We start from the raw sequence: 17,282 nt of genomic DNA, 5'->3' as shown, positions 1-17,282 counted from the left end.
TGTTATGCTGAGTGAAGTAAGCATTTTTTTTAAATACAAATATTGCATGATTCCACTTACATGAACTGATGTAGCCCAATTCATGGTTACTAGGGACTAGGGACAGGAGGGAAAGGGATTATCACTTAATGAGCATAGAGCTGTTACTTGGGATGATGAGAAATTTCTGGAAATAGATGATGATGATAGTTACACAACACTGTGAATGTACTTAATGACACTGAATTGTACACTTAAAAAGTTTAAAATGGCAAGTTTTATATCATGTGTATTTTACCACAACACCAAAAAATTGTTTTAAGAATAAGAAACAAGGGCGCCTGGGTGGCTCAGTCAGTTAAGCATCTGAGTTTGGCTCAGGTCATGATCTCACAGCTCATGGGTTTGAGCCCCGTGTCAGGCTCAGTGCTGACAGCTCAGAGCCTGGAACCTGTTTTGGATTCTGTGTCGTCTTCTCTCTCTGCCCCTCCCCTGCTCACGCTCTATCTCTCTCTCCTTCAAAAATAAATAAACATTAAAACATTTTTAAAAAAGAATAAGACAACAGAGACTGGCAGCAGAGATACCAGGCTCCTCTTTGTCCCTAATGCCATGCACAATTCTAGACAAAAGGCATATAACCTTGAGACAACAGCTTATGGAAAAGCAAAGGCCATACTGCACGTGGAAGCTAGAACTGATGAGTGACCAAATTGGGTATTTAGCTGGGGAGATTTCTAAGCGAGATGTTGAAGGAACAGCTTGGTAAGAGATGAGAAAAATGAAGACGGAATTGTTGAGCCAAAAGGGAGCAGGACTTAAAGATTTGGAAAATTCTCAGCCTGTCCACATTAAAAAGAAAAGTAGAAAGTGTGTGTGGAAGACAACCCTAAAGGTGTGGAAGAACCGACCATTGGTCAAAGAGATTCGTGTGGGGATGAACCACAGAATTCATCAGCCACCCCAGCAGGAAACTGCCAATTTGAGCTGAGCGCGGAGGAGAAGGGACCTAATGGAGGAAAGCTGCAAATGGGTGTTTTTACAAGACAAGGGAAGAAGGCTCCTGAAGGCAATTCAGAGATCATCAAGGCCATGGTTTGGGTTTTCGTAGGCTCTGACAGAAGCTCTGTGGATAGGACCACTCAGAGCCCTGGAGCACAGTCCGTGCCTGGTAGAGAGCTGTAGTGTGGGCAGGATCCGTTGAGTTGCGGGGGTGCCATTGCCACCCCAGGGAGTCTGGAAGGTAGAACACTGAGCCAAAGTAGATGGTTGCCAGTCCTAAGATCTCATGGAGTTTGCCTTTTGAGGTGTCGGACTTACTTGGGACCCATCACTCCTTTCTTCTTCCCTGCTTCCCCCTTTTGGAACGGGAGTCTCTCTCCTCCATCTCTCCCATCATTGTGTTTTTGAAGCATATAACTTGTTGGATTTCACAGACTCTTAGCTGGAGAGGAACTTTGTCTCCGGATGAATCCTACTTCCAATCTCTCTCATATCTGATTTAGATATTTAGACAAGACTTAGAGTTTAAAATGGATGCTAGAACAAGTTAAGATCTGGGGACTCTTGGGGCGAAATGAATATATTCTGCACGTGACAAAGACATGAATTTTTGGGGGCAGAAGGGATACAAACATTTGATCCACAGCATTCCACCAGACTGCTATGTATGGGTTGTTTGTATGTCTCCAAAATTCATATGTTGAAGCCCTAATACGCTGCTAATTAGAGGTAGAACTTTTTGGAAGGTGATCAGGTCTACAAGGTGAAGCTTCCATGATGGCGTCCGGATCTTATAAGAAAAGGAAGACAGCATGGGGTGCCTGGGTGGCTCAGTCAGTTAAGCATCCGACTTCGGCTCAGGTCATCATCTTGCAGTTTGTGGGTTCGAGTCCCGCGTTGGGCTCCGTGCTGACAGCTCAGAGCCTGGAGCCTGCTTCAGATTCTGTGTCTCCCTCTCTGTGCCCCTACCCCACTCACACTCTGTCTCTGTCTCTCTCGTTCTCTCTCTCTCAAAAATAAATAAACATTAAAAATTAAACCAGATGATTTCTAACTGATCTGTACATTGAATGGAACATTTTTATCAGGAACAAAACACACACACACACACACACACACACACACACACACACACTTGAGACTCATTTGATGATGTCCCTGAAAATTGAGGTCATCACAGAATTAAAGCAGTACAACATTTTGATGAAACTATTTACCTATAAGAAAATGCTGATGTTATCCTACTGGTAGAATACTCTACAGTTAAATTTCTCTCCTTAACCGCAATAAAGTTGCCCTCAGAGTGTCACTGGATGGCTGCTTGTAAGTTACAGGTCTAGACAAAAGGATTCAACATTAATTCATATCTTTAAGATTAATATAAAACAACGCGAAGTGGATGAATATTAGGGAGAGTTATGAATTAAGATCTCTATTTAGAAGCATAAAAATGAATCATGTGTTGAGGTCATATGATTCTAGTAAGAAAAAGATCATAATAGTAGGAAAAATAAGGATTTCTACCATTCAGTGTATGTCCACTGTGTGCCAAGCTATGGACCCTTTGCTTTACATATATCCAAACAGTCAATAAGGAAGGTATAATAGAACTGATGAATCAGGAATAAACACACTGCTTCCTTTTACGTGTTTTAAACCATATTATTTGAGACTAACTCCGCCACATTTAAATTGGTTTCATCCATCATTTAAGAGTCTACACTTAATATTACATTACCAGATCTTTGGAAAAATCTGTTTCATCCATGAGGGATTGTTCATTTTCCAAGAGCAATACAACTGTGTTTCATAACCGGGTCCACTGGCCGTGTTACATGGGGATCCCTGGTCCTCATTTCCTAGTTTACTAGCATTCTGTTGTTGCACATGTGACCACCATCTTTTGGCACTAGGGGAACATCTCCTTGATGTGTTCAGGAAGGGGATTACATGGCACCAGTAAGACAAATTGGCCTGTGGCAGCACCGGGTTTGTGGTTTCCTTGCAACATAAAAATTTTCAGAAGACCTATGCCCACCTTCTCTCATTACGCTCTATGCAATATACGAATTATTTCCAGGCCCTAAGTATGGAACCGTAAGATGCTGCTCACAAGTTCCACCCTATCCAATATCATGTCCACCCTCTCCAATGAATCCGATTTCTTCTTCCTCTGCTATCAATACACAAAGCTGTCAGATGAGGTGACTCAGAGTGCCGGAGTAACAAATGTTATTTGTTCCTCCATGTTTTTGCATGCTCTCAAATTCTATCTTTGTTCAGAATATCTCTGTGCTTACTGCAAACAATTCTCTTTTGGACCATTTTGCTTCTTACTGTAACAAATGACAAAGAAATGGAATTCATAGAGGTATTGCTTGGAAAGATGATACTAGCAGATTGAATTTCAGGGCAAAGCTATTATTTTGAAAGCCACAATTCTCTGATCTACCGGGATTTGCCTTTCTTTCCCTATCCAGGGAAGGATTACTGCTGACAAATTGTAACTCCTTTTCAAAACATTTACTTTTTCCTTTCAAGGCCTCCTTATGAAACCTTTGAAACTCACAAATAAACACTGTGAGGCAGGAGTAACAGCAGCTGTGCCATCTAAATGTAATTACACATGTAATTTGCATGGGACTTGGTTAGGTAGAAGAATATGTAAACAGATTCTTTGTTGGTCATTAGGATTTCTTTCTTTTTTTTTTCTAATCTCTCTCTTTCTTTCTGTCTTTCTCTTTTTTTCTTGGGAAGGCAAATAAAGTACAATGTCCTTAGGTTTACTTTTCAAGCCTGTGGAGTTTAGGATGTTAGTTGATAACTGTTTGCTAACCTTTCACTTTTGGTTACTGTTCATCTTTCCTGGTTTATCACTGAATCTCTGGCACCTGATCCCATGTCTGAAACGTGGGATCTCTGGCACGTGATCCCATGCCTGCCCACCCGCAACTCCCAGCAAAAAGAAACAAAGAGAAATTGCACTTAGTTCCAAAAAGTAAGAGGAATGTGACACACACCACATTCTTAATGGGCAGTGCTTTCCTACACTCCTGAAATCATGTCAACCATTGCAGCCAAAGAAAGATTAGGCTGCATCTTTCCCCCAGTTAGCTGAAGGACGGGGAGTGAGGTCTGTGACCGTCATGCCCCCAAATTGTTTAGTAGATGGTACTTATAATGGTTATCACAGTATCACCATGACGGTAATGAGAAAAAGCCCAAAGGTCTTCCTCTTTGTATCCTCTTACAGGAGAATTGTAGTTTTAGAATGAGCAAAATTCATATTCAGAAGTGTGAAATGGTCAAAGCCATTAACACAGACACAGGAATTTTGAAATCTTCTTTGGCACTTTTTTTCTCATATATCTTAAGAATCATATTTCTTCAAAAGGATCACATTAGGTTTTTATTTTTTTATCCAATATTTAACCATAGGAATGGACTTGAACTACAAAGTTGTAGACACTCAGGAACATCAATGGTTTGATGGTAAAGCCTCACTGGTGTGGCTAAGGACATAAAATGCAAAAAGGAATACAAAATTCAGAAATAAAATGAAGGGTAAAATGAAATCCCTGAATTCAATCTTTTACTAGCCCTCTGGCATTTGAATGAAGATTGTATCACCCTGAATAATTACTATAATAATCATTACAAAGCTGAATAATTTTATATTCCTCACAGACACAAAGTGCTGCTAACAACAATATATTTTGCCCTTCAAAATATTAATTGATAACAGGATTGGAATTAGACTCTTTACAATATTACATTTCACCGGCATCCCATTTGGTGTTGTAAGATACATTCTGTTGACGTTTCAGAGGGACCAGGAAGATGGATGTAGATTTTAAAAAGGTGTATGGATGGAGTTGTAAAGTGGGATAATGAATTTGAAAAGCTTCAATAGTACCAAGCCTGATCCTCGTTCCTCACATTACATAATCAATTCTACATGTATCTACTATGTTAGAATTATGATATTGATAGCAATTATTATGAAACATTTGACACATATCAGATAAAATCTTCTGTGTTTGAAGTACATTATTTTTTTACACTTTGTAAATGTTTATTTTATTTATTTTGAGAGAGAGAGAGAGTGCAAGCAGGGGAGGGGCAGAGAGAGAGAGAGAGAGAGAGAGAGAGAGAAAGAGAATCCCAAGCAGGCGCCACACTGTCAATGCAGAGCCTGATGCAGGGCTTAATCTCACAAACCATGAGATCATGACATGAGCCAAAATCAAGAGTTGGACACTTAACCCACTGAGCCACCCCAGGTCCCCTCTTTTATGCTTTATAATAGCTCTGCAACATAAGTATGATTCTCATTTTATCAAAAAGAAAACCAAACTCTATGCAGAGTATAGAGTTTTATCCAGGTTCAAATCCAAGTCTTTCTAAATCTAAAGGTGGCTCCTTACCATGGTCTGTTCTGTCTCTCTAAACTTTTCTTAAGGGTCTATGTGCTCATCTCCTTTCTTAATTTTAGGAATGAATTAGTGAATGGGCATGACTCCTACCCTTAAAGATATTGCCCTTTAGCTAGTGAGTTAGATTTTTTAAAATTTTTTTAACATTTATTTATTTTTGAGACAGAGAGAGACAAAGCATAAATGGTGGGAGGGTTAGAGAGAGAGGGAGACACAGAATCAGAAGCAGGCTCCAAGTTCTGAGCTGTCAGCACAGAGCCCGACGCGGGGCTCGAACTCACGGACCGTGAGATCACACCCTGAGCTGAAGTCGGACACTTAACCAACTGAGCCACCCAGGCGCCCCAAGATTTTAAATAACTATATTAGCATTTAATCCATTACCATGATGGTTAATATTATGGAGGAAAAGTCCAAGATGCTATTGTGGGTGGGGGCATGGTCCTCAAAATAGACAGAAAGAAGTCTTAAATATGGAGGAGTAGGAGTTATATATATCAGGAAACTTTTTTAACTTAGTTTTCTAAAATCATCAATTCAGGGCACTTGGGTGGCTTGGTCAGTTAAGGTCACGATCCCAGGGTTGTGGGATCCAGCCCTGCATCAGGTTCCATGCTGAGCATGGAGCCTACTTAAGATTCTCTCCCTCTCCCTCTCTCTCTCTCTCTCTCTCTTTCTCTTTCTCTCTCTCTTCCCCCCTCTCTCTTTCTGCCCCTCTTTCCCACTCATGCACTTTTTCTCTAAAACAAAAAATAAACATATAATCAATTGAAAATATTCTTTTCATAACATGTTTAATTATTTCTGAGGGCTGAGCTGAATTTCCTGGCAATTCTCTACAGATAATAAAGGTATCTTTTTTAAAAAACAAAATAACATAAGAAACCTTATCTATAATATATTATTATCACCTTTAACATTTTTCTATGCTAATTGAGAAGAAAGGAGGAGAAATCACACTTTTGGTCAATGTTTTGATTCAAGTGCATGTTTGGGACTTTTGGCCCTTGATTGCTTACTTGAATTTAGCAGTTTAAGTGAGTAAAATCAGGGTATTGTTAGCCAGGAGGTTTTGCTTTGAAGATTTGCTTTTCCCCTTCTGATTTTTTCTTTGATCCAATGCAAAAAAAAAAAAAAAAAGTGTCCTTTTATAAAACTACATCTACAAGGCAATTGCAACAGAGATTCTTTGGAACAATGTTGTCATCATTCAAAACTCATGATAAAGATAAATACCAGACACAATTGTGAAATATGACAAACCTTTCCTCCACCTAGAGAAGTAATATTTCCTGGCTGCGAATGAGATGGCAGGTGCTACATGATTTTTAAAGGTTTTCTCATTTCACTGTCACAGCAACCTGATGAGCTGGGAATTAGTGCCATTACTGTTGTTAGTAAGGTGAGACTCGTGACAGATGCGAACACTGAGTTTCAGAAAAACTAAGTGAATTTCCCCAAGCCAAAGGCTAGTGAAGTGCACAGTCAGGTTTCAGTTCTGGGGTCATTGGACCACAGAGCCTCTGCTCCGTCCATTGTAGCTGGGACGTTATTCTGTATTTGATGTCATTTTCTTTCAGCCCAGCTAGAATAGGAGCAGCATGTTTTCAGGATATATCAAGCACAGAGAGGGCTCAATCTACAGGCAGAGCTAAAAACTAGAAAGAAGGAAACGCTAGAGAATGAGGAAGGATAATCTAACTGCCCTAATGCCAGACTCAGCAGGTTGCTGCTAAAGACTGACTTCCATGCAATACAATCCTGTAACATGACACTCTTCTGTTCTCTTAATTAATCAAAACCCTATTAAATTTCTCACCCACCTTCCGCTGTGCCTAACAGAGGACAAGCATGCATACTGAAAATAAGCAAAAATGTATTTCGATAAATTAGGTAGAAATCTTCTCAGTGAGGATGAATGAGCAGGTCTCACTCTTACAGGTTATGCCCTTCATAACTTGCCACAGTCTCTTGGCTATTCTTTTGCCCTTAATAAATATCAGTGATCCGATTATATATTTATTACCTCAGCCATTAGACCATCCATTTGAATGCAACTGTGTACAGCCACACATGGTTAGCTTTCCTTGGGATTTCATATCTGTTTAGTTTGGAAGGGGAAACTTAAATATACATATAAAATTGATGTTTAAAAAAATAAATCTCAAGCTGTGGTCTTGAGGATTGTCAGAAATGGACCATATACCCATGTAAATGATAACTTTGACTTTTATTGGCTTCAGCTGAGCTATCCCTTAGAGGTATAACAAAATAAATGAATTACTTATTGTCATATTGCCCAGAAGAAAATGAAATGAGAAAATACCCACGTTGCCTTAAGCCAAACATATGGAGTCTAGAAAAAAATAAAAAGCCATGCTATCATAAAATATGATGTTTGGTGGCTGCCTTTTGCAAAGCCTGTTAAGTTGAGCTAGTAAATGGGTTGAGAAAGGCAGGAAGGGAAATTCTGTGCTTTCATTTTAAGGGTATAAAGTGGCGCTAGTTTGTTGATCAAAATCCTTCTTTAATTATTGAATTTTTAAATAAGATTAGGAATTTGAACCGATTTCACTAAGAGATGCTTGAAAAGGTGAAATGTACTCTTTAGGAGAACCCATTTTACCTCCACTTATCTCTCCCTTATCCCACCTTGACCTTGGGTCACCTATCTACTTCCCCAGAAAAAGAAAATTTTAAAGAACCTCTGATATAATGAAATGTTTCTGTGGACACAGCAGAAACCTTTGCTGGAAATAGTTGTAGGTATTTGCTAGGTGTTTCAGTGCAAGCAATTGGGCTAAGCAAAGTATACATTTCTCTCATAAAATCATTGATTCTTTTTGGTAAATTAAGCATAATCTCTCTGATAATAACAGTTTGGAGCAGAAAATTCTCAGAAAAATAAAGAAGAACAGAGAGAAAGGAAAGAGGAGATAAAATTTTTAGAAAGAATATTGAAGATCTATGCTTGGAAAAGTGGACCTATGAGCAAGAAAGCAAATAGAGGGGGACAGTTACTCAAACTAGATGTAAGAGTTGGGCTATTTGTGTTTGAAATCGAGAAAATAAGATGTCATTTAATTATCTCAATGAGAGGGAAAGTCTGTATCTCAAAGCCCGTGTTGATAGATGCCCTCAGCTTTGAACAAGTAGTAGTGTCATCAAAGGGTCAGGAATGAAGAGAGCCTTATAAAAAAAATAAATAAAAAGTGACAAAGAGCTTGTGTTCAGCCAGTGGAAATTATTTTTTCTCATGATGCTTCTTGTCGCTGTCTGCCGGCATTGCAGATGGCTAGTGTGGACCCATTTGCCATTGTAGAAATGGTTGTAAAGGGGATTACACTCGTTTCAAAAGCAAACAAACGAAAAATGACCTGGAAGTGTTTTGTCCCTAAAGATTAGTTGAAAAGGTCCACAAGGATGATAATGACAGTGATTAACATTGACATGTTTTCACACGTGTAGAACCTGGTAGGGCACATATTTCTATCCCTGTTTCCCAGATGAGTGAATGGAGGCAAGCAGAAACATGTAGCCATGAATCAAGCAAGAAAAGTCAAAGAAGACAAGCTTCTGGCGACGTGCCAGGTAAATGTCCCAGGGAAAAGGTAGACTTTTCCTGTAGCCCTGAAATCATATGACTCACTGAGCAAAACATAAAACTTTCCTGGTATGAAAATCTTAGTCACAGAAACATGACGTTTTCTCCTAAATCTCAGCACAATTTGAATTTTAGAGATAAACAAACATCTTAAAAGTCCAAACCAAGAGTTATGTGTATTCTGTCCTACACAATATTTATATTTCTAGAAATTATACTAAAGGAAAACAACTTTTTGTGACTGTAAGCAATTGTGTATATAATGAGCTTGCACTTTCCTGTTTGGCTGTGCTTACCTAGTACCACCTGGTGGCAGCTAACGTTATTTCAGGACAGGAGAAGACTGTAAACATTCCCAATTTCTCAAATTCCAGCTTCAGTCTCAGGCGGGAGATGTTCAGCACTGGCAATATTATTGGTCTGGGATCCCAGGTGCTAGGGAGTTGGAACTCGGTGGAAAGGTAGCACTGAAATCTCTTGTCATGTTGCCAAGGCCAAGAATCAGCTCACTATTTATTAGGAATGCACTTTCAGGTGAATTTTCCTTAGTCACCACGGGAGGATGTTTATTTCTTTGTTCTCTTTCTTCCTGATTCCAGACATCGATGCATAAGGCAGCTTAATAACAGTGGGAATGCCAAGTAGAGGGTCACAACGGAGAACAAACCTAAGTGGAACATACAAAGGTGTCAAACCTATCACCTTGTCCTCATTAATATCAGGTTACAGCTAATTGTGCTAACAACACGTTTCAGTCTCTCCCCTATCGTTATGTAATAATGACTTTCTTTTCATCCCTGGCTTAAATTGCTTTTTTAGGTCTAGTCCCCTGGAAATTTCTTATGTTTCCCTAGACGCTCCACTGTAAAGCATTTATTCAACCAATATTGATTTGAGTATCCACTATTGCCAAATGCCTTGCTAGATACTAGGGATTTCACTTCGAACTAAAGGATTAAATTCCTATTCGTACAGTTCTGATGGAAGAGGCTCCTACTATTGCAGCTGCTACGATTACTACTGGTACTGCTACTGCTTTTCCTACTGCTACGAACTTATTGAAAGCTGTGCCAGGCTCTCTTCTAAGTGATTTATTTTCATTGGTTCATTTAACTCTCACAACAAGCTTATGAGGTAGTTACTATTTGTATCCCAGTTTTATTCGTGAAGAAATCAAAGCCCAGGGAAATTAAGCAACTTGCCTATAGTCACCCAAATAATAAGTGGTAGAGATGGGGTTCAAACTCAGGCCGATTCCAGAGTCTCTTCTTTTTAAAAATTTTTTTTAACGTTTTTAATTTATTTTGTGAGAGACAGAGACAGAGTGCGACCAGGGGAGGGGCAGAGAGAGAAGAAGTCACAGAATCCAAAGCAGGCTCCAGGTTCTGAGTTGCCAGCAGAGAGGCCAATGTGGGGCTCGAACTCAGGAACCCCTTGACATCATGACCTGAGCCAAAGTTGGACGCGCAACCCACTGAGCACCCAGGCACCCCCAGAGTCTGTTCTTAACCACTGCTTCTCAATAAACAAGAGAAACAACAATCAGCAGAAACACTAATGAACAGATTTACAATAATTTACAATAGCAAATAATTATAATTTATAATAATTGTAAAGTAATTTACAGTGGCAAAATGAGTCATAAGGAAAATCTAACGTAGCCACGAGGATACACAGTGGATGGTCTGGGGGGAGAGAAGTGAGAATAGAGGGGCTCCTCTAGACTGAGTGGCCAGAGACATTTCTGAACAATAAGAGAGGATCCATTCTGCAAAGATGGAGTGTGGGAAACTCCCAGGAAGAAGGAACAGCAGGTGTAAAGGCAAGAAGAATGTTTGAGAGGACTCAGGCGGGGGAAAGATGGTTTCTGCAGTTGGAGGTTAGTGAACAAGGATGTGGAGGAGATGAAGTTGAAAAGGTATCAAAGGCCTGATCCTGCAGAGCCTTAAATGTCAAGGCAAAGAGTAAGAAAATGCGTGGTCTCCTACCGCGGACTCTGCAAGTTCCTCTGAAGAGATTCATTCTAATGACAGTAAGACGTCACTGGGTAGCCTTGAGCAAGGAAATAATATGATCCCTTTCATCATCGTGACTGCTTCTACTGAAAGGCTTTCGCCTATTCATAGCTTCTACAGTTTTTCTCAAAACATTTCACCAGGCGCATAGGAAACCTATATCTAATATCCCAAACCTCCTTAGCTGGGTTCTCTCATTGAAAGGTCAACAGCCTTCTTTCTCTTGACTATTCTTCGAGACATTCTTCTTTCTAATTGTTCTGAATGTCCACTTACAGCGTCCGATGTCAGTGAAAGTAGAGCCATAATTGCATCTCCTCTGACTAAGGGCTCCAGTAGAGGCATTCCAACAGTGCTGAAAGCAGATGAAATCATGTTTTATTGCTAGAAACTGGAGATTGTTGGCATTTAGTAAAGCAACTGTTTGACCGAAGGGCACTATCATGCTAGTGTTAATCATGAATCTCTTCTATGTTTGTTTTATTAAGTTTCAAGATTTTACTATCTGATGAATAATATTCCCACAGTGGGTGTTAAGGGTCCAAAGGAAAGAATTATGGCATCTATAGTAATGGTATGGAATGGATGCAGTGAGGTCAGAAGAAAAGCTGTCTGAAAGGAGGCAGGACATGTGCTTCTTCAAATACATGGTGTCTCAACTTCCTCAGCATTTCATACGTGCTTCCCATATGTGTTTGACTTAGGCTTACTTATTAGATTGAAAAATCTCTAATTAAGAAGTTTTATAGCTTTTTATTATCACAAAATCAAGCATGACACAACACCTTGTAGTTTATAAGGTGCATATGGTTAGTTGGATGGATGTGTGAGTGGGTGGGTGAATGGATGGATGGATGGATGGATGGATAGATGAGTGGATGAATGGATGGATGGATGGATGGATGGATGGATGGATAGATCTATACATAAGTGAGAATTCAAAGGTCTTGACAGAGTGCAGTCCTGGTAATGCTTCTTCCTTGCAAGTCAACCTTGGTGATGACCAAACCAGATGAAGTAACATGTGGTCAGGAACTGAAATAGCACTGATAGTATGTCTTAAGAGAAACATCAGCTTTAATGTATAGAGAATGGCTGAGTTTTAGGTGTCGTATTTCTAACTGTGGAGCCAAGCAAGTCAAGGGCATTTAATCTAATGATATTAGTGCAGGACAAAACTTGTCAACCTATCCTAACCCCCTTTTAGACTGGCTAACACCATAGGTTTTAGATTAAAGGTCTCTATGTCACTGCCTTCAGGAATATATTCCTCACCCCCATGTAGATTAAGTGCCCATCCCAAGTCCTTCTACTCCACAAGAATATATTGTAATTTCAATGTAATGTGTGTCGTTTCAAGTTATATCCTCTGTGTCTGAGGCCTTGTATATACTAAAATGACCAAGGATGTTGTTTCTTAATGAGTGAGTATAACTCCTTCCAGTATAAATCCTTAAATATATTCTTATAATCAGTAGATTAAGATATTGCATAATCACTTTATGGTCAGTATTATGTTCACTACATAAAGATACTACAAATAGGTAGGTAGGTAGATAGATAGAGAGATATTTGCATTTTTAATTGATAGAGGCTATCTGTGAAGATGTAAAATAATCATTCTTTTATATATTTGCCTACATATACTCGGGTGGGTGGGGAACACTTGGACAATAGAAGCCATTTAACTGACCAACATTATCTTTTTCTCTCTTTATTGAATTTAAACAAGAAAAGCAGTACAATATTTGTCATTTGAATGCATCAGTCAAAGAGACACCTGGGTAGCTCAGTCGGTTGAGCGTCCAACTCCTGATTTTGGCTCAGGTCATGATCTCACAGTTGGTGGGATCGAGCCCCACATCAGGCTCTGCACTAACAGCATGGAGACTGTTTGGGATTCTCTCTCCCCCTCTCTTTCTGACCCCTGCCTCTGCTGGCGCGCTCTCTCTCTCTCTCTCTCTCTCTCTCTCAAAATAAATACAAAACATTAAACAAAAAACTTAAAAAATGAATGTATCTATAAAAATAGGGACTATGAAGTACACTCAAAGTTGTTAATTTTAATCATGTTTTATATATATATATATATATATATATATATATATATATATATTTGTTTGTTTTGTTCTGTGCTTTCTTCCATATGACACCTCATTAATTTTTTCTCTTATCCATTTTTTTTTTTAATTTTTAGAGAGAGAAAGAGAGAGCAAGCAGGGGAGGGGCAGAGGGAGAAGGAGGGAGAGAATCCTAAGCAGGCTCCATGCTCAGTGCAAGCCCCATGCAGGGCTCAGTCTCACAAACTGTGAGATCATGACCTGAACAGAAGTCAAGAGGCAGACGTATAACCAACTGAGCCACCCGGGCGCCCCTCTTCTCTTATGCGTTACTTCAAATATACTCAAGATAAGCTACCTCCATTTTCCTGCTCATTTATTCTTTATATATTTTTGTTTTATTGGCCTTTTATTTAGTTTGTAAGTTTTCACTAATTAACATCTATTACTTTTTCATCAAAAATAGATATTAATATATCTACAGTAGAAATCTAAGAGAAATCTAAGCATACAAATATTTATGCTATTTGTTATTATTGTGAATCATTTTTTTTTATTTGTAGGCAATGAGAATGAAAAATTATTATTGGAATTCTAGTTATAAACTCTGGAACTGAAAGTCTGATTCATGCAATTAATCTGGAATTACTTTAAGAGCATTTCAACTATTTGTCCATGGATTTTGGAAGGATGCAGAGGTCAGATTTATGAGAGTGGGTAATTGTGCTTTTAGGCATTTATTTAAAGTGGTGTCATCTTAAACATTTCAGTGTATTTATGTTCTTTATTGACTTGGGTCTTGAGTAATTAAATGCTAATGGAAAAAGTACTTGGTTTCTTAGCAGCCTGTTATAAGCCCTTGATAGAAAAAAATATTTATTGCCTGAACTGTCTCCTCAGCCACCACTGTCATTATAACCTCAGCAACCTACTCTGTACTTTGTATGGTGCATGATGCCTAGTGGGGGCTCCAGGAACTGGCATGTGATTGAAGAATAAATGAGCTAAAAGAAGTGGAGAGAGATAATGTAGACTGTACTTTAAGGAGATGGATAAGTGAAAGAAAAAAATAAATGAGGTGTCATTTGGAAGAAGACACAAGGACAAAAGAAGCATTTATAAAGACCATTACTTTCCCACCTGTTATAAAAGCCACATAAATTAGTTATAAGAAATTAAGAAAATTCAGAGAAATGCAAAGAAAATTAAAGCTCTGCCTAATCTCATAAGCTAGAAATAACATTTTAATTTATTTCGCTGTATACACCCACATGTACACACTACCACACACTCATTTATAGGAGCTGAATTTCTGAATTTAATTTGGAGAAGTATATGGTATTTTACTCATGACTAAATTTTTCCCATGTGGTTTGTCATTTTTCAAAACATTCCATCCTACATATCTATCGATCCACATACTCTACTCTTTTATTTCTGCCTGAGTAACTACTGAGGATGCATGATTACTATTCCTGGAAATAAGCTACATCTATGAGTCTACCCTCCCTCATATGAACTGCAGTAACAATAATGGAACTGGCATTAAGTGACACCAGGTGACCCCTAGAAGCACCATACTCAGATTTGAAAAACAGTGCTCTGGACAAGAGGTACAAGAAAGACAATGAAGTCTTTATTCCTATCAATATTTATGGTTTTCAACTAGAGAAACAGGTGATAGAACTTGCGTTGACTTTCAAGCACATCTTCTAACTTATAATTGCATATATAATCAAAATTAAGCCTTGAAGCTGTCTTATGCCCTTTGGAGCCCCCAGACTAACCACTTTCATTAAGAGGCTGGACCTTATTTCTAAGGCAGATAATTAAAAGTTGTTGTAACAAAGATGGAAATGATAGTGTCTTATGCTAAATCCATGGGGATTTGTAGCTGAAGTAGGTTGAGGCTTTAATAGTGAAAAGATGTTTTTGATAAAGCTGCCTGGGGCATGCTAATAGATAGGTCTTTCTGAATTTAATTTGGAGAAGTATAATAGCTTGTGACATGTGGGGACATTATTGGAAACTTTGTTGAAAGTTTGCTTTTTAAGATGTGTTATAATTTTATTGCAGGAATTTGTTTTTAAATATTCATTCAGGCATTAATGGCTGTGTCAGAGCTCTCCTGATACATGCAGGGTGCATGCAGGATGGACGGTCAGAGAGAAAAGATATAAATATGAACATAAGCTTTCCTACCCTTGGGAATCTCAAAATCACCTGTTCCCATAATGCATGGTCTGATAAGACGTCACGCACATAGTTTAGACTTGAAGACTTCCTGATGCCCTAAACTCCAAAGCACCCAACCAGCAGTCCTACAGTTTAAAATTTCGAATTCTGAGAGTGTTGAGGAAAGGCAAATATCTTCTGCTAGGTTGTATTGTCCACGAGGTCAAGGGCACTTTAACTTCACTCTACACTGAAACCCCTCCACAATGGCTACATGCAGTATACAGTAGGCACTGAATAATTTGAATCAATAGGCCAATTGCACCAGGCTTCTTGGAACAAGGATCTGGAATTCCCATTACTGAAGTGATTGTGTTATGGATTTGGACATTATATCCAAAGTATAGCTGACTAAAATGTAAATATTTATTCTCTGAGGGGTAGCTAATTACTAGATGACTTTTTTATCAGCAACAGTATTGGACTGATATATGAAATAACTGAAACTTTGAGAGCAGACCCTGGAGAACAGAGAGAAGTGCTGAATTTGCTTTGCTATGTTACCAGGGGGCTTGAGGTCTGGAAAGAGCCTCAAAATGTGAGAACTAAAAGAGCCCAGAGATTTCTAGATGTGTCTCCCAAGGCAAGGAAAATAAAAATAAATCACAGGGGCTACAGGTGTCCATCGACAGATGATTCAATACAATGGAATACTATTCAGCCATAAAACAGGAGGGTACCTTGACATCTGTGACAACATGGATGGACCTAGGGAGTATTGTGCCAAGTGAAATAAGTCAGAGAAAGACAAATACCGTATAATTTCACTTATATGTGGAATCTGAAACACAAAATGGACAATAATAGCAGAAACAGACCCATAAACACAGAGGACAAACTGATGGTTGCCAGAGGGCAAGGTGTGGGGGATGGACAAAATCGGTGAAGGGGAGTGAAAGATCCAGGCTTCCAGTTATGGAATGACTAAGTCATGGGAATGAAAGGTACAACGTAGAGAATATAGTCGATGGTACTACAATAGCGTTGTATGGTGACAGCTGGTAGCTAGGCTGGTGGTGAGCACAGCAGAACGTATAGACTTTGAATCACTAGGTTGTACACCTGAGATTCATGTAACATCATGCGTCAACTATACTCAAATACAAGAAAATGAAAGTGCCCATAAAAACATCAGACTTTAATTTTACATTTTTTTTTTCAGCTGCAGCATTACCTGTCTTTCAAATGAGGTCAGAAGAGAACCCACCCGATTTATTTTATTTAAGTGTAGATGATCTCAGAACCCTAACCGAGGCTCTTTGTGGTCCCATTTCTCTTGTTCATGGAGGCTTGTGGGGGAACTTCCAGATCCACCTATGAAGCCAGGAATCTTGTCCACCTTCCTCACTTTCCAAAGAGCAAAATCAAGGCCATCTGAGTTATATTACTTTTGCAAGATAATGTCCTTCTTAGGATAAGAATTCAGATTACCATCTTGGTCCTGAATCCCACTCAAGTCCATATGAGAGGAGCACCTGTGATCTTAAAATCTCAGCTTTGCCTTGTCTGGTTGGCGGCTGTGGGCCAGTGCTCCAGTGGAAAGTTAAACAGAAAGAAGGCTTTATTCAAGACTGTTGCAATAGGGGATCAAGACTATTGCAGTAGGGAAAGAGATTGAACCCAACTCCTCTGTATTAAAACAAAATGGTGAGATGATTTTTTTTTCTGTATTAAAAACTGCTTCCTTGGTCATTTTTTCAGGTCTTAATTTCTATATTGGGCCTCCATGCACACATAATAAAACTTTGATATTTTTTCCGCTCAATATGTCTCATAGAAACTTAATTCTCTTTTACTGAGATAAAGTTGATATACAATGTTACATTAGTTTCATGTGTACAACATAATGATTCAAAGTCTATATGTTACGCTGTGCTCACCACCAGCTTAGCTACCAGCTGTCACCACGCAGCCCTATTACAGTACCATTGACTGTATTCCCTATGCTGTA

The 17,282-nt window shown here is 38.9% G+C and overlaps 1 protein-coding gene across 1 annotated transcript in view; it reads left to right on the top strand.

Annotated features, from left to right (window-relative positions):
* Positions 1-17,282, top strand: part of KCNIP4 (potassium voltage-gated channel interacting protein 4) — a 383,077-nt gene that overhangs the window by 100,941 nt on the left and 264,854 nt on the right. Inside the window, exons 5-6 of the mRNA XM_049630384.1 lie at positions 628-651; positions 8,776-8,807. Coding sequence (XP_049486341.1) covers positions 628-651; positions 8,776-8,807 — 56 coding nt within the window. The remainder of the gene's footprint in view (positions 1-627; positions 652-8,775; positions 8,808-17,282) is intronic.

The sequence above is a fragment of the Panthera uncia genome, chromosome B1, assembly GCF_023721935.1.
Source record: "Panthera uncia isolate 11264 chromosome B1, Puncia_PCG_1.0, whole genome shotgun sequence".
Taxonomy (NCBI): Eukaryota; Metazoa; Chordata; class Mammalia; order Carnivora; family Felidae; genus Panthera; species Panthera uncia.
This window is presented reverse-complemented; position numbering and strand designations above follow the sequence as displayed.